The sequence below is a fragment of the Syngnathoides biaculeatus genome, chromosome 8, assembly GCF_019802595.1.
Source record: "Syngnathoides biaculeatus isolate LvHL_M chromosome 8, ASM1980259v1, whole genome shotgun sequence".
NCBI classification, from domain to species: Eukaryota; Metazoa; Chordata; class Actinopteri; order Syngnathiformes; family Syngnathidae; genus Syngnathoides; species Syngnathoides biaculeatus.
Genome location: NC_084647.1, coordinates 32,447,078 through 32,471,603, shown reverse-complemented (window position 1 = coordinate 32,471,603; position 24,526 = coordinate 32,447,078). Strand labels below are relative to the sequence as shown.

Here is a 24,526-nt window from a genome sequence, read left to right as displayed (position 1 = left end):
ATTTCATGCTGAGATAAATATCTGCAGTAACCATGAGCGTGCCTATGGTAATTGGAAACCAGCTTATCCTTGAAGAAGACTTTGATGAAAGCTACATTCCATCTGACCAAGGTAAACATGAGCATGTGGAAATACTACCAGGGGCGTGGGGAAAACGTGTGTGTGTGTGTGTGTGTGGTGTGTGTGTTGGGGGAGAGATTTTATTTACAGTCCAGCAGAAGGTGTGTCATCAATTCGTCTAAGTTTACATTGTAAAAAATAAAACCCATGTAATTACAATGTGATTCAGGGCATACAAGCAATGCTATCCCATGGATTTAGATTGTGAAGTGGACCACTTTCTAAAATATATCTCCAAACATGTAAAGTCACTCAAGTCATGACATGAGACTATTACTTTGGACACAATGCTAATATCCATCCATTTTCTGGGCCATTTACCCTCACAAGGGTCGTGGGAGCTCGTCATCAATCCAATGAACAACCAAGCACGTGGTGCGTACATTTGCTAGTATGACAAGTATCCTTTTTCTTTTTGTGAATATCTTGAAATGCTATACCAAGTCATTTCAAGCTTTTGTTCCATGTGCCAACCCCTTTTAACTTTGAGCTCCTGTGTCTCCAAAGGTGTCTGATGCCCGTTTACTACATTGAATTTTCATAGTGCACAAACATTGGAGATGCATACAAATGTGTTGTCTTTTTTTTGTCATACCTGACTCTTTCATAAATCCAGAATTTTACACATAATTATGTTCTTTTATTTTAACCACCGCATCTTAATGTTATTTTTCCCATCTTTCCAGATATTAGAGAGTATGCAGTGCAGATAGGCATCGATCTTGACAATGAGACAGAGCTCATGTGGCTGGCCAAGGAAGGCATTGTTGCCCCTCTCCCACCAGAGTGGAAGCCTTGGTAAGTCACGTGATGTACTATTGTTAAGTTGCCATGGGATTTTGATAGGGGGTAAAAGACGGAAATGTAAAAGCATCCAAAAAGGTAAGATAATACTAAATGTGTGGCGTACACACACATAACCCAGTGCAATTATAAGAGATTTTAATGGAATTTTGGCCTTTAATTCTCAGATTTGGTGGCTTTTGGGGGCAGAATATACATTCCTATAGATTGCATAAACACGTCAAGGCTGTGAATCCAACATTTTAAAAGTGTTTGGGAGAAATGATCTGGTTAAGAGTTAAAGATGGCTTTTGACATCTGAGTGTGGCAGCACATATGGACTTATTTTTTTTGCCATCTCCAAGGAGCTCTCAGAAGGAGGCTTGTATATGGAATGGTGTCTATCTATCTATCTATCTATATCTATCTATCTATCTATCTATCTATCTATCTATCTATCTATCTATCTATCTATCTATCTATCTATCTATCTATCTATCTATCTATTTTGATCGATCGATCGACACACACACCAATTTTCTGAACACTTGTGGCACTCACAATCACACCTTGGGGTAATTGAGAGCACCCAATTAATGCATGTTTTGGGAATGTGGGAGGAAACCGGAGTGCACGGAGAAACCCCACACAGGCATGACGAGAACATGCATGCAGGCAGGCAGGGCTGGGATTGAAACCTGTTCCTCATAACTGTGAAGCCAATGCCAATTTTTACAGCTGTGCCACCATGCCGCCCTCCTCATAGATTTTTAATTAAAAAAAAAAATATATATATATATATTATGAAACACTGTGGTGACTGTACATTAAATTGTTTTGCTATCTTTGTGCAATCTTGTGATCCTCCCTCCAGTCAAGATGTAACTGGAGAAATCTACTATTACAACTTCTCCTCTGGTGAGTCCACTTGGGATCACCCCTGCGATGAGCACTACCGCCGCCTTGTTATCCAAGAACGTGAACGCATCCAGCGCACTGTTGCAGCTGGTAGCTCGGGGCCCAAGAAGAAGAAGAAAACAAAAGATAAAAAAGATAAAAAGAAGAAGGATTTAGTCAAAAGTGGAGTGAGTGGTTCTTCAATTTTCATTTCAGCAGAGTGCCTTATGTTATTTTTGTTCACAAAATGAATCATGCAACTGTAAGAAATCATTTTTCAAAGCTGTCAAATGTTGAGGAACATCGGTATTTCACTGAACATTGACTCGTTATGTCTGTAGCACTGATTGTTGGGAGAAAAAAATGTATCTGATATTCCCAGTGCGTCCACGTTGAACAGCTGCTTGGTGCACTCTATTTTACTGCGCTCCTACGGCTGCCATACTGCGGTGGTGAACGTTCTGTTTGCATCCAATATCAATCCATTGTAAGTCACTGATCACTTCCTCCATGGTAGCCAATCAGCTTCACTTCTTACCATGCTTACAAAAGCATCACGAACGGAGGACGAGGAGTGGATTGGCAAAGACATTATCAAAGCCATGATAAGTACTAAACTATTGTTACAAGCAAAACAAGCAAAGTGATTTGGTGAAACAATGCACTTGTCACATAGGTCTGGCTGAAACTGTTTGAGGGAAGAGTAACCAACTTTGAACAACACTATGTTATGTTTGGAGGTAACTATAAAATAATATATGTTCACACGTATGCCACAACTGAGCCGGAAATTTAAAAAATTACATATTCATAATAACATAATGTAAACCTGTCCTCGTTCTGAAGTGATATGTGAAGCAATGCATAGTTTTTTTTTTTAATTTCTGGCTCAGTTGTGGCATATGTGTGAACATATATTATTTTATACTTACCTCCAAACATAAAACTGTTGTTCAAAGTTGGTTACTCTTCCCTCAAAGATCAGATCAACTTTACAAGTCTCACAATGGGGAAATCTGCATTGTTCAGCAATTGTGGATATAGAAATATGTCATAGCATAGCATGCAAGTGGAGAGGTTAATGGCGGTACATTGGGTCGTCTGTTTAGGGCGTCTGGCTCACAGTTCTGAGGACCCCGTGTTAAATTCCCGGCCCCGCCTATATAGCGTTTACATATTCTCCCGGTGCCTGCATAGGTTTTTTCTAGGCACTCCAGTTTGCTCACCTATCACAAATAGGTAGCAGTCACTGTGGTTTGACAGGTGCATATGCACCTGCGCGCCATCGCACTCACAAATCTGCACAGTCGAGCACGAAAAATCACACACATAAAATTTGTTACGAGTAGAAATACATATATTTTGAAAGATGTCGCTTATTTGTGTAGTCTTGAACAATGTTCCCTCTTAGCTGAGCCCACTAAGTGAACTACAGCCCTTCTTTCTTTCAGCTTTTCCCGTTAGGGGTCGCCACAGCGTGTCATTGCAGATAAACGCTCATATTTGTTTGGCATAGTTTTTATGCCGGACGCTCTTCCTGATGCAACCCCTCTGGAGGCCCCACTGAGAAACGAATTCACGACCCCTGGTTTACCAAACCGATGCTCTAACCACTGAGCTATGGGGCCCCCCAAAGTGAACCACAGCCTGACGTCTTTATTTATTTTTCACGGAAGCACACGGCCTTCCTAGTTTACCTGACACTGCCCCCCTCCGCTGTTAATGGGGTACACTCATAATTACAAACAGACCACACACCCACGAATTTATATCTGCGGGCACAACTGATCACGCCTGTACATTTTTCAAATGTGAGTGACTGAGGTAGATTAATTGAAGACTCTTGTGAGGATCAGTGGGTCAGAAAATTGATGGATGGATGGAACCATAAATTTCTTACATGTCTTATATTCTTCTTGTATGCATACAAAGAAATACATTGCACAAAATAGAAACCAAAACTATCATCACACATAACTATTACAAGATAGTTATACAGTAATCCCTCGTTTTTTGCAGTTAATTGGGACCAGAACCACTCGCGAAAAGTGAAAAACCGCGAAATAGCAGGGGATGTATTTTTATGTGGGTACCAGAATGTTTAAAAGATGTGAACAATATTTGTACTTTGCATATTTGAGACAAATAGAGGTATTTCGTTAAATGCTTAATTATAAAACCTTATAAATAAATTATACATAGAGAATTATAAATTTATAATATTAATTATAAAACACTGTATTATATTACTGTATAGTTACATTTCATCACTCGGAGACTCCTGCTGGCGCTGCCATGTGTTTACCAGAATGTTTAATCAACAGTACACCATTTATACTTGGCTTACTTGAGACAAAAATTACAACAGTACAAGTGTCAAGAACCAGAGGGGAAGAAAAATAAAACTCATTAAAAGTTTTTTGTTCGAAAACATCAATGGCACTAAGCACAATCATGACATGCATACAGTATTTGATGCTTCTAACTTTGTAATTGTTGACCTCTATCTTGTAGGGCCCAGGTTCAACCTTGAGGTCTTTGCCGCCCCCACTAGGAAGCCTAGCTCCTCTTGGTGGTCTCACTGCTCCTGTCCTTGGTTCAATATCTGGATCTGTATTCACACGCTCACTTGGATCTGGTGGATTGGAACCACTCAAAGCATCTCCTGGGCCTCTTGGGGTAATCTATAAAAAGTGTATGCTTGAGTTTGATTCAAAACTGTAGTGCAACCTCAAAGTTTGAATGACTCAAAGTTGTACAATTACAACTTCGCAGTACAAAAATGAACAAAAAAGTATGGCTTTAAAAAAAATGGGGGCAGGGGTTAAACCATTTGAGGCTTTTTGTTATGTCATCACAGATGGGGAAAAACATTAAGCATCGACCCTTAAAGTGGGGGTGACATCCCTATAAACATTCTAAAATAGATATTGTAATGAAAAATACATATTATATATATATATATATATATATATATATATATTATATGTTATATATAGTATTCACTTCAATGTCTTTATGAAAAAAAAAAAAGTGAGCAGAGAGCATGTCATCCATGCACGAAGTTGCGCAATTGAGTGTCCCTCGACATCCAAGTGGTCGCAACTACGGAAGCCTTACAACAGAGATATTCGGATTTTTCCAATGCCCCTTCTGACACGGAAGCTCTTTTCGAAAAGGACAACACCACACAACCGAGTGAAGTTACCGGGGCAATCTTACACTATTGTTTCGAGCCCTCAGGGCAATATTACACTATTGTTTTGAGCCATATTATAAGACAAAGAAGAGGAGGAAACCGGATCCAGCGTCAAAAGAAAAAAAGGAATGCACAGAGCCTACAACTGAGTGTAGGGACTTTGAATGTTGGGACTATGACAGGAAAAGCTCAGGAGTTGGTTGACATGATGATTAGGAGAAAGGTTGATATTCTGTGCATCCAAGAGAGCAGGTGGAAAGGTAGTAAGGCTAGAAGTTTGGGAGCAGGGTTTAAATTATTCTACCACGGAGTAGATGGAAGAGAAATGGAGTAGGGGTTATTTTAAAGGAAGAGCTGGCTAAGAATGTCTTGGAGGTGAAAAGAGTATCAGATCGAGTGATGAGACTAAAATTTGAAATTGAGGGTGTTATGTATAATGTGGTTAGCGGCTATGCACCACAGGTAGGATGTGACCTAGAGTTGAAAGAGAAATTCTGGAAGGAACTAGATGAAGTAGTTCTGAGCATCCCAGACAGCGAGAGAGTTGTGATTGGTGCAGATTGTAATGGACATATTGGTAAAGGAAACAGGGGCGATGAAGAGGTGATGGGTAAGTACGGCATCCGGGAAAGGAACTTTGAAGGGCAGATGGTGGTGGACTTTGCAAAAAGGATGGAGATGGCTGTAGTGAACACTTATTTCCAGAAGAGGGAGGAACATATAGTGACCTACAAGAGCGGAGGTAGAACCACGCAGGTAGATTATATTTTGTGCAGACGATGTAATCTGAAGGAGGTTACTGACTGTAAAGTAGTGGTAGGGGAGAGTGTAGCTCGACAGCATAGGATGGTAGTGTGTAGGATGACTCTGGTGGTGGGTAGGAAGATTAAGAAGACAAAGGTAGAGCAGAGAACCATGTGGTGGAAGCTGAGAAAGGAAGAATGTTGTGCGGCCTTCCGGAAAGAGGTGAGACAGGCTCTCGATGGACAACCGAAGCTCCCGGAAGACTGGACGACGACAGCCAAGGTGATCAGAGAGACAGGCAGGAGAGTACTTGGTGTGTCATCTGGTAGGAAAGGGGAGAAGGAGACTTGGTGGTGGAACCCCATAATACAGGGAGTCATACAAGGAAAGAGATTAGCGAAGAAGAAGTGGGATACTGAGAGGACTGAGGAGAGGCGAAAGGAGTACATCGAGATGCGACGTAGGGCAAAGGTAGAGGTGGCAAAGGCTAAACAAAAGGCATATGAAGACATGTACACCAGGTTGGACACGAAAGAAGGAGAAAAGGATCTCTACAGGTTGGCCAGACAGAGGGATAGAGATGGGAAGGATGTGCAGCAGGTCAGGGTGATTAAGGATAGAGATGGAAATGTGTTGACTGGTGCCGGTAGTGTGCTAAATAGATGGAAAGAATACTTTGAGAAGTTGATGAATGAAGAAAATGAGAGAGAAGGAAGAGTTGAAGAGGCAAGAGTGAAGGACCAGGAAGTGGAAATGATTACTAAGGGGGAAGTCAGAAAGGCACTACAAAGGATGAAAAATGGGAAGGCAGTTGGTCCTGATGACATACCGGTAGAGGTATGGAAGCAATTTGGAGAGATGGCTGTGGAGTTTTTGACCAACTTATTCAACAGAATACTAGCGGGCGAAAAGATGCCTGAAGAATGGAGGAAAAGTGTTCTAGTTCCCATTTTTAAGAACAAAGGGGATGTTCAGAGCTGTGGGAACTATAGAGGAATAAAGTTGATGAGCCACACAATGAAGTTATGGGAAAGAGTAGTGGAGGCTAGACTCAGGACAGAAGTAAGTATCTGCGAGCAACAGTATGGTTTCATGCCTAGAAAGAGTACCACAGATGCATTATTTGCCTTGAGGATGCTCGTGGAAAAGTACAGAGAAGGTCAGAAGGAGCTACATTGTGTCTTTGTGGATCTAGAGAAAGCCTATGACAGAGTACCAAGAGAGGAACTGTGGTACTGCATGCGTAAGTCTGGTGTGGCAGAGAAGTATGTTAAAATAGTACAGGACATGTATGATGGCAGCAGAACAATGGTGAGGTGTGCCTTAGGTGTGACAGAGGAATTTAAGGTGGAGGTGGGGCTGCATCAGGGATCAGCTCTGAGCCCCTTCCTGTTTGCAGTGGTAATGGATAGGCTGACAGATGAGGTTAGACTGGAATCCCCTTGGACCATGATGTTCGCAGATGATATTGTCATATGCAGTGAAAGCAGGGAGCATGCAGAGGAACAATTGGAAAGATGGAGACATGCACTGGAAAGGAGAGGAATGAAGATTAGCCGAAGTAAAACAGAATATATGTGCGTGAATGAGAAAAGTAGAGGGGGAAGAGTGAGGCTACAGGGAGAAGAGATAGCGAGGGTGGACGACTTCAAATACTTGGGGTCAACAATACAGAGCAATGGAGAGTGTGGTCAGGAAGTGAAGAAACGGGTCCAAGCAGGTTGGAACAGCTGGCGAAAGGTGTCTGGTGTGTTATGTGACAGAAGAGTCTCTGCTAGGATGAAGGGCAACGTTTACAAAACAGTGGTGAGGCCGGCCATGATGTACGGATTAGAGACGGTGGCACTGAAGAAACAACAGGAAGCTGAACTGGAGGTGGCAGAAATGAAGATCTTGAGGTTCTCGCTCGGAGTGACCAGGTTGGATAGGATTAGAAATGAGCTCATTAGAGGGACGGCCAAAGCTGGATGTTTTGGAGACAAGATTCGAGAGAGCAGACTTCGATGGTTTGGACATGTTCAGAGGCGAGAGAGTGAGTATATTGGTAGAAGGATGCTGAGGATGGAGCTCCCAGGCAAAAGAGCGAGAGGAAGACCAAAGAGAAGGTTTGTGGATGTGGTGAGGGAAGACATGAGGGCAGTTGGGGTTAGAGAGGAAGATGCAGGAGATAGGCTAAGATGGCAAAAGATGACACGCTGTGGCGACCCCTAAGGGGACAAGCCGAAAGGAAAAGAAGAAGAAGAAGAAGTTTTGAGCCATATTCAGATGATAGGCCATCCGATCCACTTCCGCGGCGGAGATTAGCCATCGCGGCTCATCCCAGCCGGCCGGTGTGGCTTATGACTGAGCCGAGTGGTGCTGCTTTGTGTTCACAGTCGAGCCGGCGCGCTTCATGCTCGTCTGTCTGCTTTTTAGTTTGACCCTGGAACCTATCAGTTTACTTCACATTAATCTTATACCATGGGGAAATTTGATTTTAAAATAGAACTGTACTAGAAATACAACCAGCAGTACCAAAGTCATTGTGTTTGGTAGACTTGCCTGACATGGGTACAGGAAGCAGTCCCACTTAGTAATAGCAAGGCTTTAAATATTTTTTTTTCTATGAGGAGAGTTTTCCGCCAAAGATTTCTTGATTTGAAAAGCAACTCTCTAATTTTGAGAAGCAATTTTTTGTAGGTTAATCGCACATCTACCCGATGTTGGGGTTTTATTAAATAATAAAAATAATACATCATTGGGGAGTGCAACGTAGATTTTTTTTAAATCCACTGCCAGGCCTGCATGTTAATTATTTGATATTTGAATTCAACAGCTGTCAATTGCAGTAACTCAGTCAATGGCCAATTATGAATAAAAAACACAAAATGGGACATTGAAAAACATTCGAGAGGGGAAACCTTATAAAGAGGTGCAAAGAATTATGGTCTGTTAACTAACATTAGCTAAAATGTTATGCCTTAAAATAGAGAGCAAAACTATACACACGTGGCAGAAAACGGAAGACAACCATAAAAACTTTGAAGTGCATGTTATGGTTGCATTAATATGGTACATATACATTGGTATACAGTATTAATACTGCATCCCTTATTCACAGATTTTCATGATTTGCGAGCGTATCAGCTACGTAACCCCCACAAGTAAGGGGGGAACACTGTATAGCGTTGGGCTGGTTTATCACATACCAGAGATCATGGATTGGTTTGCATATGTCAAAATACTTGAAGAGGTCATGCCCTTGAAATGTGTGTTTCAACAAGACAATGACCCCAAACACACTAATAAACATCCAAAGTATTCGTTCCAAACAAACAAAGTTAATGTCATGGAGTAGCCAGCCCAATCCCTGGACCTTAATCGAATTGAGAATTTGTGGCGTGACACCAAAAATGCTGTTTCTGAAGCAAAACCAATAAATGCAAATTAATTGTGTGATGTCGTTGCGGAATCTTGGAGTGGAATAACAGCCAAAGGTGCCACAAGTTGGAAGACTCCATGCCACACAGATGTGAGTCAGTCTTAAAAAACTGTGGTCAAACGACTAAATATGAGTATAGTGATTCAAAATTGGTCAAGCCTAGAAAGAAAGAAGTTCATACAAATTTTTCATTTGTAAAGACTGTAATTTTCTTCAACACACCTTTCAAGAACTAGCCCAATTGTACAGCCTTAAGAGTGTGTATATCAAGAATGCTGGGTCTTGTTGGTTTTCTGAGGCTCTTATACACCTATTGGTAACTTGTTTGAGATGAAGCAATAGAAAATATACTGAAAACTTGGATTAATCTTGTTAGTCACATTGGATTGCTATTATTTTGAACACTACCATATAGGGTATAGACATGTCTAAATACAGCTAATGATCTCAAATCTCTTATATCTCTTATGGTGGTTCCTCTACTTACGAAATTAATCCGTTTCAGAAGTCGTTTCGTAATGTGAATTTTTCGTAGGTAGAAACACATTTTACATGTAAATAGCCTAATCCATTCCAAACACCCCCAAATCCCTCCCTAAAAATAAACATTCAAAGTACATGATGTAAAGAATAAAAAAAAAATATGTTCATTTGCCCTTGGTGTTGGGCAACTATGGGAAGAGAAGGGTAGGGAAGAGAAGGGACAAGCAAAAGGAATCGTGGGGGAGAAACGAGAAGGCAAACGTTTGACAGCTGAGAGAAAACAAACGTACTAATGTACACACGCACACAACTTCATTGCATTAAAGTTTCTTGGGGCCCATGGTGAGTAAAGATGAATAAACTTGCAAAAACCAAATGAAAAATCTTCAACAGGTCTTTAGCACTGTGTGAAGTACCACCTTGCTTCCAACTCTTCACCATCAAACTGGTCCCCAAAAAAACAGAAATCTCAGGCGATCTCATGATGACTCTAGGCCTGTTACATTGACATTTGTGGTCATGAAATCCTTTGAACTCCTTGTGGTGGACCACCTTAAGAATGTCACAGGTCCCCAGCTGGAACCACTGTAGTTTGCCTATCAAGCTAACGGGTCTGCGGATGGTGCCTTCAACATGGGTCTGCACTTTACCCTTGAACAACTCGACAGTAAGGGAACCTATGTGGGGATCCTGTTTGTGGACTTCAGCTCTGCGTTTAGCACCATCATCATCCTTGAACTCCTCTTCTCCAAGCTTCTCCAACTCAGTGGCTCGCCTGCAATCTCCCAGTGGAGCTACAACTTCCTGACGGGCAGGACACAGCAAGTGAGGTTGGGGGACAACACCTCATCCACGTGCACTATCAGCACCGGAGCACCCCAAGGTTGTGTCCTCTCCCTTCTGCACTTCTCGCCCTACACAAACGATTGCACCTCGACGCACCCAACTGTCAAACTCCTAAAGTTTGCAGATGAGACAACAATCATTATCTTCATCCAAGACTATGACGAGTCTGTGTGTAGACAGCAAGTGGTGAGATTGGAGCTTTGATGTGGCCAACACAACTCGGCATTAAACAATAAATATTGTAGAACAGTTTGTGGACTTTAGGAGGCATCCTTCACAACAGGTGCCCCTGACGCTGTCCAACTGTCTTGTGTCAACCGTCGAGACTTTCAAGTTTCTTGTGAATTACAGTCTCACAGGACCTGAGGTGGGGGATGAACATAAACCCCACCCTCAAAAAAGCCCACCAAAGGATTTACTTCTTGGGGCTACTGAGTAAGCATTGCTTGTCACAAAAGCTGCTGAGACAGTTCTACTCAGTGATCATTCAATCAGTACTGTGTACCTCCAGCACAGTCTGGTTTGGGACTTCCACAAAAAAGGAAAAAGTCAAACTGCAACGGACAATCAAAATGCGAGCATCACTGCGACTGTCATTGAGAAAGCAAAAGAGAAACTGTAAATAGGAGGCCAGCTTTCTAGAATGTGCTTTATGTGCGTGCGATTGACGTATCTGCCACACCTGAATCACACGATGGTATAGATGATAGGCTGATGTCTGTCTCTCTCTCTTTTTTTTTTTTTTTTTTTTTTTTTTGTGAACCACGACCGGGTAATGGCACTCTTTATAAGCTTTACTTTATGTGGGGCGTTGACACACTATGAACTGCTCTAAATGAAGAAGACTTCATCTTGCACAACTATGACTCTGATCAGAAATAGTTCCGATTAATTGAATGCCTAGTCTTCTTTCTTCTTGTTAGTTTGTTCTTTGTTCTGAATGTCGTACCAGGGTGGCACCGATTGCCGGCGATAATTTTCTTGTGTGTTGTTACAGTGAAAAAAATAAGTATTTGAACACCCTGCTATATTGCAATTTCTCCCACTTACAAATCATGGAGCGGTCTGAAATTTTCATTGTAGATGCATGTCCACTGTGAGAGAGATAATCTAAAAAGAAAAATCCAGAAATCACAATCTATGATTTTTTTTTTAACGATTTATTGTGTGATACAGCTGCAAATAAGTATTTGAGCACCTGTCTATCAGCTAGAATTCTGACTCTCAAAGACCTGTTAGTCCGCCTTTACAAGTCCACCTCCACTCCATGTACTGTCCTGAATCAGATGTACCTGTGTGAGGTTGTTAGCTGCATAAAGACAGCTGTCCACCCCATACAATCAGTAAGACTCAAACTTGTAACATTGCCAAGACCAAAGAGGTGTCCAAAGACACCAGAGACATAATTGTACAACTCCACACGGCTGGAAAGGGCTACGGAGAAATTGCTAAGTGGCTTGTTGAAAAAAGGTCCACTGTTGGAGAAATCATTATAGAATGGAAGTAGCTAAACCTGATGGTCAATCTGAATCTGAGTGGAGCCCCATGCAAGATATCCCCTTGTGGGGTCTCAATGATCCTTAGAAAGGTGAGGAACCAGCTCAGGACTACACGACAGGACTTGGTCAATGACCTGAAAAGAGCTGGGACCGCCGTTTGCAAGGTGACTGTTGGTAATACACTAAGATGTCATGGTTTGAAATCATGCATGGCACAGAAGGTTCCCCTGCTTAAACAAGCACATGTCAAGGCCCGTCTTAAGTTTGCCAATAACCATTTGGATGATACCGAGGAGTCATGGGAGAAAGATTTGTGGTCAGATGAGACCAAAATGAATCTTTTTGGTCATAATTCCATTAACCGTGTTTGGAGGAAGACAAGTGATGAGTTCCATCCCAAGAATACCATTCCTTCTGTGAAGCATGGGAGCAGTACCATAATGCTTTGCGGGTGTTTTTCTGCACATGGGACACAACGGCTGCACTGTATTAAAGAGTGGATAACCGTGGCCATGTATTGTTAGATTTTGGGGAACAACCTCTTTCCCTCAATCAGACCATTGAAGCTGGGTCGTGACTGGGTCTTTCAACAATGACCCGAAGCACACAACCAGGAAAACCAAGGAGTGGCTCCGTAAGAAGCATATCAAGGTTCTAGTGTGGCCTAACCAGTCTCCAGAGCTAAACCCAATAGAAAATCTTTGGAAGGAGCTGAAACTCCATGTTGTCAGTGTCACCCCAGAAGCCGGTCTGATCTAGAGAAGATCTTTGTGGAGGAGTGGGCCAAAATTCCTCCTGCAGTGTGTGCGAACCTGGTGAACAACTACAGGAAAGTTTCGACCTCTGTAATTGCAAACAAAGACTACTGTACCAAATATTAACATTGATTTTCTCAGTTGTTCAAATACTTATTTACAGCTGTATCACACAAATAAAACATTGAAAAAAAAATCATACATTGTGATTTTTGGATTTTTCTTTTTAGATTATCTCTCATAGTGGACATGCACGTCCGATGAAAATTCCAGACCCCTCCATGATTTCTAAGTGGGAGAACTTGCAATGTACGAGGGTGTTCGAATACTTATTTTCTTCACTCCATACTTGGTCAATAAAAATGATTCTGATTCTGAAAAACTCAAGTACTTTACCAATATGTGCTAGTGTGTGACAACGCCAGCGCGATTCATTGACAGTCGGGTGTCCAAGAGAAACGAAAACCATTATGGGTCAGGATTGATGTACCTCCTAGCCAGTGGGATGCCAGATAGATACTACGGCGATAGCCAATAGGGTAGCAGCTCTATCTCACCACACAAAACAAGATACAGGATGTTTACGTTCGATGGAATTTAGGGGCTGCGCATTCCTCTTTTTTCCTTTCGTATGGTTATTTTTTACTTCATTACTAGAGACAATATTTTTCCAAGGAGGCGTTTCATAACCTGAATTTTTTGTTCCTAGAGATGTTCGTAAGTAGAGGCACCACTGTATTAAAAAAATCAAACATTGTGATTTTCCACCTATTGATCCATTTTTCTGGACCACTTACCCTCAGGAGGGTCGTGGGAGTGCCAGAGCTAATTCCAGCTGTCATCGGGCAGTAAACAGGGTATAGCCTGAACTGGTTGCCAGCCAATCGGAGGACACACGGAGACAGACAGCAGCCACCCTCACAATCACACACAGGGGGAGTTCAGTCTCCAATTAATGCATGTTTTATTTGGGGATGTGTGAGGAAACCGGAGTGCCCAGAGAAAACCCACGCAGGGATGGGGAGAATATCCAAACGCCACGCAGGCAGGGCCGGATTTGAACCCCGGTCCTCAGAACTGTGAGGCCAACGCTCTTGATAGGGAACCCGCACCTAAAATGAAAAAGTTAGACCTCTTCATATTTTCGAAGTTGGAGAACTTGCAAAATTGCAGGGTGTTCAAATACCCATTTTCCTCACTGTACAAGTGCTGCGAGTTCTATTCTGATTTTTGTTAGCTTGTCCGTAGTTTGTCATCTATTGTTCGCTTTGAGCTAGTAATTTTTATGAACAAAAATGAAAAACCCAAGTATGATGGTTTTCAAAATTCAATACGTATACTTTTATGTGGTTAGTCTTACAGTGAATGTCAACTGGAGTGTCACTAACGACTGAGTAAGCAGCATTTACTCTTACCCTTTGCTACTATGTTATCATCTTTGCAACCTAATGATATGATCACTTGTGCTGTGTATACCAACCGTGCAACATTGTATTAGTAAGGTACTATATCGCAATGATTTGCATTATGTTAATTTCTCCTTCATTTCTCGGATTCCATGACACAGAATTTCCGTCAATGTATCAGAGAGAGAGGTCCGTTACAACGAACAGGAGCTCGCCGCGCATTTCATTTTTAAATTTGTCTGTATCCTTTTTCTCTTGTCAGTTAAGCAGCGCTGTGCATTTCTCTACATTGTTTCTCAAAGACTGTCAATTCACATTAATGTGTCAATTTATTTTCTGCTCCTCCTCAGGTACTCCGTAGCACCGGTGCTGCAAGTGATTTAAGTTCCAAGAAGGAAGAAAAATTATATCTTACTATGCCTGGCTGTGATGATGGTGGTGATAATGAGGTACAGTACATCTATTAAACAAATACAATAGTGCTTTGAGATGCAGATGACCTGCCTTATTTTTTCGAGAATGAACCGTCAGTTGGCTGAGTTTTTGCTTTGATTTGCGAGCCCAAACTTGATAGGCAATTGCTGCGTGGCGGCAGGTGGCTCTACTCACTTAGTAACAAGCATCAGAAATAATGAGTAAACATTCTTAAAAAAATGCTTCAAACGTTTGTTTGACGCTTACAGTTGGAATTTACTTGAAGAATAACGATAAAGCAAAGATTTCATGCTGTGTATTTTAAGCAACCGCATTGCTTTCATTAGACATACATTGGAAAACAGCACAGCCAATAAGGATTGCAATTAATATAAAAAAATACCGCTCAAGGGTGTTAAAAAAAAAGTTTAAAAAACGTTTTGGGTAAGTGACGAGATGAACGACGTCGGAGAAATTATGGAGATACAAAAATGAAGTGTTCAGCTGAACATGGGAGGCATTTCATGCTATTTAGTATATAGTTATAGGGGGCGACACACGTTGCTTTGTCTTCAATACTTTATTGTTGAGTGCAAGTTTGCTTATCAAAAGACGTCAAACAAAAAATTTGGGACTCCACAGTAACAGCAGATGAGAGACAGAGCCTTCCCACTGTGATGTACTACAGTGTGTGTGGGAGTGTGTGTGTGTGTTTACGCGCGTGTGACGTTTGGCATGATAGTGCTTTCCTTACACCAGATAATGTTACATTCTTATATAATGTTTTTATGACTGTATTTTACAACATACTATTACTTTTCTTGATTAAAAATGTTTTTTATGATGACTTGATTGGATTAATTGTATTTCTGTTCATTTTAATGGGGAAATGTGATTCGAGATAAGAAAACAGTCACAGAATGAATTAAATTTACAGTGCCCTGAAAAGGTATTTCCCTCTCCTGATTTTTTTCCACACACAAATGTTTCAAACCATCAAACTGATTTTAATATCACTGAAGACAAAACAAGGAAATACAAAATGGGGTTTTCAAATAACAATTCAATTTATTAAGACACCAAAAAAATCACAACCTTTTTGAACCTCTGTGAAAAACATATTGAATCATTAAATCACTTACATAGAATCTGTCACAGAATGTGAAGTAAGCTACAAGATCTCAAGAACCATCATGCCACGATCCAAAGAAATTCAAGAAGAAATGGAAAAAAAAAAGGTTACAAAGCTATTTCCTAGGCTTTGGGGCGCCACTGAACCATTCTCAGAGCTATCATCCACATATAAAAAAAAAAAGTCTGAACAGTGGCAAACCTTCCCAAGAGTTGATGACCAATTAAATTACTCCAAGAGTGTGAAGGCGACTCATCCAGGAGGTAATAAAAGAACCTCGAACAACATCTAAAGACCTGCAGGCCTCGTTGGCCTCAGTTAATGTCAGTGTTCATGACACGACCATAAGAAAGACACTGTCCAAAATTGGCCTCCATGGAAGAGTTCCCAGGTGAAAACCCCTGCTGTCAGCAAAGAATACAAAGGCTCGTCTCACATTTGCCCAAAAATATTTTGATGATACTCAAGACTTTTGGAGAAACATTTTCTGGACTGCCAAATCAAAAATTTAACATTTTAGAAGATGTGTGGCCCATTACATATGGTGTAAAAATGGCACAGCATTTGATAAGAACATGCCGACAGTGCAGCATGATGGTGGCAGTCTGTGGTCTCGGGTTGGTTTTCTATCTCAGGATGAGGACAACTTGATGTGATTGATTGGAACAATGAATTATGCTGTGTACCAGAAAATCCTGAAGGAGAACGTCCAGCCATCAGTTTGTTCCCTCAAGTGCTCGTTGATCATGCAGCAGGAGAACGATCTGAAATGCACCAGCATGTCCACCTTTCAATGGCTCAAAAAAAAATTAAATTAAAAAAAAAAAAAAAATATATATATATATATATGTGTGTATATATATATATCTTGTTGGGAGTTGCCAAATCCGGATTTAAATCCACTTGACATGCTGTGGTGTGATTGTAAATGGGCACTTAATGCTACAAAACCCTCCAATGTAGCAGTTAAAACAGAGTGGGACAAAGTTCCTCTTGAGCATGTGAAAGACTCATCACCAGTTATTGCTTTTGCTTGATTTCAGTTATTGCTGCAAAGGGTGGCACAACCCGTTATTAGGTTAATGGGACAGTTACTTTTTCACAGAGGATCAGAAAGGTTTGGATTTTTTTTTTGTGCCTTAATAAAATTTGTCATTTTGAAAACTACATTTTTTTTTTTCTTGGGTTGTCTCTGCGTGATATTAAAGTGCCACTGACACCTAAAACCAGAAATCTAGTATGTTGTTAACCCAAAAATTTAGCTGGAATGGAATCATCCCTTTGTTCACAGCACGTCAGAATGTTGCCGTGTACCGATTCCCCCCCCCCCCCCAATCTCCTGCCATGAAAATTGTGTCGACTGTTTTGAGTTGAAGAAGACCGCAAGTGGTGTATTTTGCAGATATCTGGAGTTGGCTGACTTTACCTCTTTTACCGGTGTGAAATTAGCTGTTTTTTCTGTGTTAGCCAAAATGCCAGCTCGCTGTGTTGCTGGATTTTGCTCGAACAGGTCGATGTGTATAGAGCTATTTAAAAAAAATAATAGTTGGGAGGTCTAATTTGTTTCACAGTTTATAGCATAGCATATGCTACGTGTGAATTTAGAATAAATCCCCTTGGTCAAACCAGCAAAATATAACAAAGCACTTGTATTTCGTTTAACACAATTTAATCACACATAATACAACACAAAACAATAACAAAATAGAAGTACAAAGACAGTTTAGTCGCGTGTAACACAAGCTAACTAGCCAAACGATGTATAGTAACCATAGTCGAACGAATGTTCCAAATAGACGAATATTCTGGATATGTCTAAAAGACAGAAGGCAGTGTGGTGTCCGTTTACATGTGTACTTGTCCGAAAGCAGCAGTATTAATAAAAAAGCTCCATCGACAGCCATCCTCGTCCTTACAGGAACATTTTAGAAATCCACGTCCGACGACGTCATCCAGTCCTTCTCTCAGAACGTAACAAAAGATCCGCGTCATAATAACTTAATAAAGTATGTATAGTAATATATAGTAAGTCGGGGTGCTCAATGTGTCGATGCACGTGCGCCGCTGTTTCTCCCTACGCGGAAGTGGGTCGAGCGGTGAACTGGCCGGGCGGGGGGAGGAGAAAGGAGTTCTCCCCTCCACAAGCCACCGGTGTCTGGGCACCCCTGACTTATTTACTTCACCCGACATGGGTCCTCCTGAGTATGCTACATACACAAGACTTATTTTGAATATTTCATTGGATCCCTCGTCCGATGAGGAGTCCGGTGCCAGTGAACACATATCATCTAAATATGACGCGAAACTATAGAGTAAAATGGCCCCGGTCGCTTCACTTGCTTCTGAGATGTCCTCTTCCTCCAACTGAGCTTCAGTCTCTGAAGGGGCATCAGAAAAATCCGAAAATCGCTCTTGTTCATCTGCCATTGCATTTGGCATAGCGTGCCAGTGTGCAGTGTGATGCCTGCACATGACGTCACAGACAATATGGTAGCCACTGGGATGTGGAGTCATACTTTTGCAACTTTGCACTTTTATAAAATGCTTCCAGCTCGCATTTTCCGACTTGTATTACCATCAAAGTGAGTAATATGATATGTAGTTTTGAGAACAATACTCATTTTAAAATGTATATTTAGGTGTCAGTGGCACTTTAAAATTGGTTTGATGAGTTGAAACCATTGTGTGTGATCAATAAGCAAAAAACAGAAATCAGCAAGGGGACGAATACTTTTTCATGGCACTGTTTCAAAGCACCATGTAATGTTTTTTTTTAGTCAAGTAAGCAGTCTTCAGACTGGGAACTGATGAACCTCCACCTAGATATGGATGACCTCAGAGCGGGCATGCAGTACGAGGTACACATGACACTTGGATTATTTGAAAAAATGTTGAAGGCTGCAATTAATGAATATTTCAAATAATTATACTCGAAATTTTTTTGGGATTAATTGATGAATTTGATGAAAATAATTTTAATTTATTAAAGTTCTAAAATAATGATATTTACAGGTATTTTATTTATTCGATAGCAAGACATTTCAAATTGACAGTGTACAAAATGGATAAACAAATGGATTAGAATTCAGTTACTTGTAAGGTCTGTAACATCAGAAAATGGGCAAAAATGTTAATTGATATCCAAAGTAAAAGAAAATATTTTCAAATCTTATATTTTGATGAAACAAAGAGAATCATGCTGCTTTATTATTATCATATATATTCTTATTCGTTCGTGATTATAATGACTGGTGACCAGTTCAGTGTATAGTCCACCTCTCGCCTGACAATAGCTGGTAGCTCAGTGGTTAGAGCACTGGTTTGGTAAACCAGGGGTTGTGGCTTCATATCCCACTGGGGCCTCCACTCCCTGAGAAGGGTTGCATCAGAAAGGGCATCCGGCGTAAAAATTGTGCCAAACATATATGCGCGTTCATCTGAGATGACACACTGTGGTGACCCTGAAAGGGCTAAGCCGAAAGAAAACTTACTTACTGTTGAAAAGCCAAAATTACAAAGAGTAGGACACTGGAGTTAAACAAGGTCTCTAAATGACTAATGGATTATAAAAAAATCATCAATGAGTTTTCAATTCATTTTTGCATCTCTAGTTACGTTAAATGTACCCTTTCTCTCCCCTTGTCAGCAAATAATAGGTCTTTGTAAAAATGATGTGCTTTATTTGTTTATCTTTTTCAACTTACTTTCTGACTTAATCTATTACCCACGTGTGTGCATGTGGGACAGGACAGTGATGCTAGTCCTGTAGTCCAAGCAGAGGAAAGGACTGAACCAGAAATGCAGGACATATCTGGTGCCCACAGCTCTGAGCCACCATCACGACAGGTATGCTCACAGACATGCAATGTAAATACTTTGTTGTTCTGAATTTTTTTTCTGCTGTTATTCATTTTTCATCTAAAATGAAACTTTATTTTTTTCCGTCATCCCTTTTGTAATGTTCAACAGTATTTCGTTGTCACCTGTCATATTTACAAGGTCACGATTCACTTGTCGCTAAGTGACAACATACAGTCTCATACACTACAAAAAAAATTAAGACAGCTTTTGGGTGAAATTTCTGGGTGGACCTAAAATGCACTTCAGCAGCTGAACTTATGTTGTCCGTTAAACCCTTAAGTTCACGTTCAATGTTTACTTTTTGCACAATTTGCTGTTCTCTCACAAAGAGCTTATACCAAAATTTACAATAGGTGCTTGACCAATACCTTTCCTGTTTCAGTAAGCAGTGGTATTTAAACATTTCTCACAGTGATAATCCTGTTGACATTTTAACATCAGAGATCCAGGCACCACCCAAAAATTGTTCAACAGAACGTTGTGATTGCAAGACTTTTAACCGGTTGTTCTCAGAGTTAAGGGACTACTGTGTCACAGTGTCTATATGTGGCAACAAAGGTGTTCAAGTGGATGTTTTTGGAAAACAGGTGGGGGAAAAAAAACAGCTGCTGTGAATTTTGCTTTTTGTGGTTCTTTTTTTTTTACGAAACAGAAAATTATGCAAAAAGTACTGAAACAGTTAATGTGTGTAAAAATAGTTTAAAGATCAGATTTTATTTCATTTTTGTAAAAATTAAAATGTTGAGAGCTGCCTGAAATTGAGAGTCCACATTAACGCACTTAATGATAAAAGAAAGTTTATTTCAGCTTTTCCCTTTTGGGGTCGCCACAGCGTGTCATCTCAGATGAAGACTCTAAATTGCCATTAGTTGTTATTGTGAGTGCTACTGTTGCCTGTCTCCATGCACCCTGTGATTACCTGGTAACCGGTTCAGGGCATACCCTACCTCCTGCCTGATGATAGCCGAGATAGGCTCCAGTACTCCCATGACCCTTGTGAGGACAAGGGGCTCAGAAAATGGATAGATGGATTATAGTGTGCGTGTGTTGACACACACGCACAGTGGGTTTGGAAAGTATTCAGACCCCCTGAAACTTCTCACTCTTACCTATAGTGCAGCCATTTGTTGAAAATAATTTCATTTTTTTCCTCAATGTCTTGCACTGAGGAGAGGCTTCCGTTGGGTCACCCTGCCAAAAAGTGGCTTTGACTTTATTTTCTTGAACTTTCTATCATCTCCCAACTGCATCTCTACAACTCAGCCACAGTGATCTTTGGGTTCTTCTTTACTTCTCTCACCAAGGCTCTTCTATCCAGATTGCTCAGTTTGGCTGGACGGTTCTGACCTTCCCAATCATCTTCTATTTAAGGATTATGCAGGCCACTGTGCTCTATGAACCTTAAGTTTTTTTTTTTTTTTTTTTTTTTTTTTGGGTAACCTTGTTTTTTGTGTTTTTGCACAGATGTTTGATTAGATTCAGTCCAGGGTTTGGTCTGGTCCGCTTAAGCACGTTAACATTATTTTGGCTGTGTGATCTGGGTCATTGTCGTGTTGGAAGACCCAGGCATGTTTCATCTTCAATGCCCTTGCTGATGAAAGAAGTTTTTCAGTCAAAATCTCTCAATGCATGGCTCTGTTCATTCTTTCTGTATACCTTACATTCAATGTGGGACTAGTTGCCCTGTTCCTGCAGCAACAAAACAGCGCCAGAGCATGATGCTGCCACCAACATGCTTCTATTTTGTTTTGTTTCATCAGACCAGAGAATTTTATATCTGCAAATGTAAAAATCCTAAAAATAAAGAAGTGGCTTCCGTCTCAACGCTCCACCATAAAGGCCTGGTTGGTGGAGTCCGTTAGCAGTGGTTGACCTTCTGATGGTTCTCTTATCCCCCCACAAGGGGAACGATAATGCTCCACCTTAGTACCATTGGGTTCTTTTTCACTTCTCTGACCTAGGCCCTTCTTCCTTGATTTTTCAGCTTAGTTGGAAGGTCGGATCTAGGAAACGTCTTGATGGTTCCAAACTTTCTCCACAACCAAATAATCAAGATTGCCACGTTTTTTTAATTCTGGAGAAATTATTTTGTATCCTTCTATCCTTGCCAAAAGAGGGACGAGTCAGAAAATTCAAATAGAGATGAGGAGCAAGTGAGCGATTCCATGTCCCCTGCTCACAAACTGAGAATATAATTATTTTTATATTAAGTCGAAGAGAGATACCTCTAAAGGACTTGCTAACCTTTGCTCAATTGTTCAGGAGTATTCAATTTTATTTATATAGTATTTATATTTATCTAATTTTGTGTTGGCAAATGTACAATAAAATACATTTGAAAAAAAAATTGAATAATGTTTTGGTGTCTCAGTTTTCATTCCACTTCTTTTGCTAATGTTTTAGATTAGCATAGTAATGATACGGTACCGGTATCAAGGTACTTTGTTCAGATATCATATCAAAGTCACAATTTTAGTTTTGTGACACCACTCGCCCACACTACTCTAAAAACTAAATCGTGAGATACTTACCACAGGTACAGTAGTTTGCACTGTAAACAAGCTGACTACATCTCCTATATTGGTAACATGATTTATTGTTTTAGTGTTACTATAACACCACGTTATTGGTCGGAAGTTTTGTTTGTTTTATCTTTTGGAATATCCAATCAATTAAAAATTAAAATCAAGTAATAAACAGACTAACTTGAGCAAAAATTTTACCACCGTGTTACTTTTAAATCCTCACCTGGCTGAGGTTCCTTGCTCTGTTTTCATTTTGTTAGTCTTATGCACAGTTGTTGGAAAATTAGGAATAGGTATCTTTATTTTACAGAGGTGTATAATCGGTCTTTGCTTCAATAAAAGTCCTGAAGCCCAAGGTAACAGATCAATGGTGTAGGTCCTCCTTAAAAATCATATTAGAAGTACAAGATATGGATTCTAGGGCATTTTTTTTCTTCCCTGTGCAGATCAGTTGACAAGTTTACTACTGTAGTGTCAGATTTGCGTTAACAGATTCAGCAAATTTGATAAAGCTTGATTTTTTTTTTAACGTGCAAATTTCCCTTTAACTTCCAATCTAAAAAAATATTTATTTGAATTGGTGTGTGTTATGTAATGGTGCATTCAAAAGAACAAATTTGATGGTATGTACATTTTAGATTTCCCATTAAAAATTATTTTGCTTCCATTCTGTTTATCCTTACGAGGATATTCATGTTTTTTTTGTCTGTTTTATATTTTCCATGCATACTGACTGTTTTGTTTTCTCATGTTTTGCTACACGCCACTTGTTAGTTCAACTTTTATTTGTCAAGATTATCACTGTCACTATCTCTGCATCTTTGCATGTGTGTTATATTGATCTAACCTATCTTTGTCTGCCCCCCCCCCTTCTTTTTTCCTCCTTGTATCTGTTTGGAATGGATCGACTGTTTACCTCTACCAAGGACTCTTTACGGGGACGACGTGTGTCCCCTCTGGAGGTTCAAAGCCTTCTCAATGAGACTGTTGTCAAAGGAGGAGATAATTTTGAGAACGGAGAGGACAAAAAAAAACCCCAAGATAAATATGAGGAACCAGACGAGAAAAGTGTTGACAAAAAAGGGAAAGATGGCGATATTCACCAAGAGCAGGGGAGTGGTCATGAGACTCTAGTAAATGACCAAAATAACTCCACTGATGATGAGGGTGAAAAGAAAGGCAAAGAAGATGGTGAAGGGATAGACTTTTTCAGAGACCAGGATAATTGTGACAATGTAGTTGACAAAGATGACAGACCTGAAAGAGTCCAGAATGATCAGATCTGTGAGAGGGACATGGAATGTTTAGAGGAGAACAAATATGTGCAAGAGAAAGAGGAAGGCAGTCATCTCATTGAGGATTCTCAAAGTAATGACACAGACATGAAGGAAAGTAACCATGTGGGAGTTGTGCATGAGAGAATTGCAAATGATTATGGTGAACAAGATGGAGGAGAAGAAGAAAATGGTGAAAGTCATGGAGATTTGGAACGATGCTCCCTGAGCCAGAGAAAGTTGACTGATGACGACGATGTTTTGGCAAGTTGTGTAGCCAGTGATGGAGAGAAACAGTGGGAGAGAAAAGAGTTGAAAGATGAATCAGATGTCCAAAAGTCTGAATCGGCATCTCTGAATGTGCAGGAGACCCTGGAATGTTTTGAGATGGAAACCGTTCAGTCTGCAGTGCAAAGCAAGAAGGGAACACTGGGTCCCCTAAAAGTGTGCCACGAAAAGAGGAAACCTGCCAAGATGGACAGTGTCAATAAAAAATTGTTCCTTCCTGCAGAGGTAGGGTTTGCTATAAAATCTGTGTGCTTTTGTTAGGTCCAAAGCACGGACTTCTCGCTCAATGTGGACCCAGAAGCTCACGGCTCCGGGATAGAATGATTGAGACAGAGGCAGAGTTATTTTTTACCAAACTGCAGTTTGGGGAGAACTCGGGGAAGAAGAACATATTCTTCAGCCCGCACGTAAGACTCTCTCCGAGTCTCCCCAAAACCACACATTTTATTGAGCTCCACACATAGGGTGGGGGAGTGCAGGTTTCACAAGACAAGTAAAGTTGTTATACAGAGACAGTTTATCTTCTCAAGGCCGGGTGTCCTCTGAGTAGACACAGTTCTTCCTGTTACAAAAACCCACAAGAATGCAGCTATCATAAATTTGCAGTCACCTTGAGCTCTTAAACTTCCCATAGACAAACAGCACACACACGCATCCCTGCACAGCAACAGAGTAATTAAGAGATTTATGACACATGAGGAGATACATTTCACAGGCCTCTGTGAAATGTGTAAGCTTATCTTACATTTCCCCCCTGTTGTGGATTTTTGGAACATCAATCCTCAGTCCTATAACAGGTTTTAGAGCACAACATCATAATAATTCACAACATAGGTACCCAGTCAGGGGGAGGCGAAAACCCTCTTAATAGGGAAAAAT

The 24,526-nt window shown here is 40.6% G+C and overlaps 1 protein-coding gene across 6 annotated transcripts in view; it reads left to right on the top strand.

The window, feature by feature from the left end:
- LOC133504530 (centrosomal protein of 164 kDa-like) overlaps positions 1-24,526 on the top strand; it is a 64,308-nt gene that overhangs the window by 391 nt on the left and 39,391 nt on the right. For 2 of the 6 annotated variants that reach the window (XM_061826851.1, XM_061826849.1), the window contains exons 2-9: positions 28-111; positions 807-918; positions 1,778-1,988; positions 4,315-4,479; positions 14,504-14,602; positions 18,477-18,557; positions 19,447-19,545; positions 23,012-23,872. In XM_061826851.1, coding sequence (XP_061682835.1) covers positions 33-111; positions 807-918; positions 1,778-1,988; positions 4,315-4,479; positions 14,504-14,602; positions 18,477-18,557; positions 19,447-19,545; positions 23,012-23,872 — 1,707 coding nt within the window. In that variant the 5' untranslated portion in view covers positions 28-32. Of the gene's footprint in view, positions 1-13; positions 112-806; positions 919-1,777; positions 1,989-4,314; positions 4,480-14,503; positions 14,603-18,476; positions 18,558-19,446; positions 19,546-23,011; positions 23,873-24,526 lie in introns of all 6 variants that reach the window. The other 4 variants (XM_061826852.1, XM_061826853.1, XM_061826850.1 and 1 more) reach the window with 4 other exon arrangements.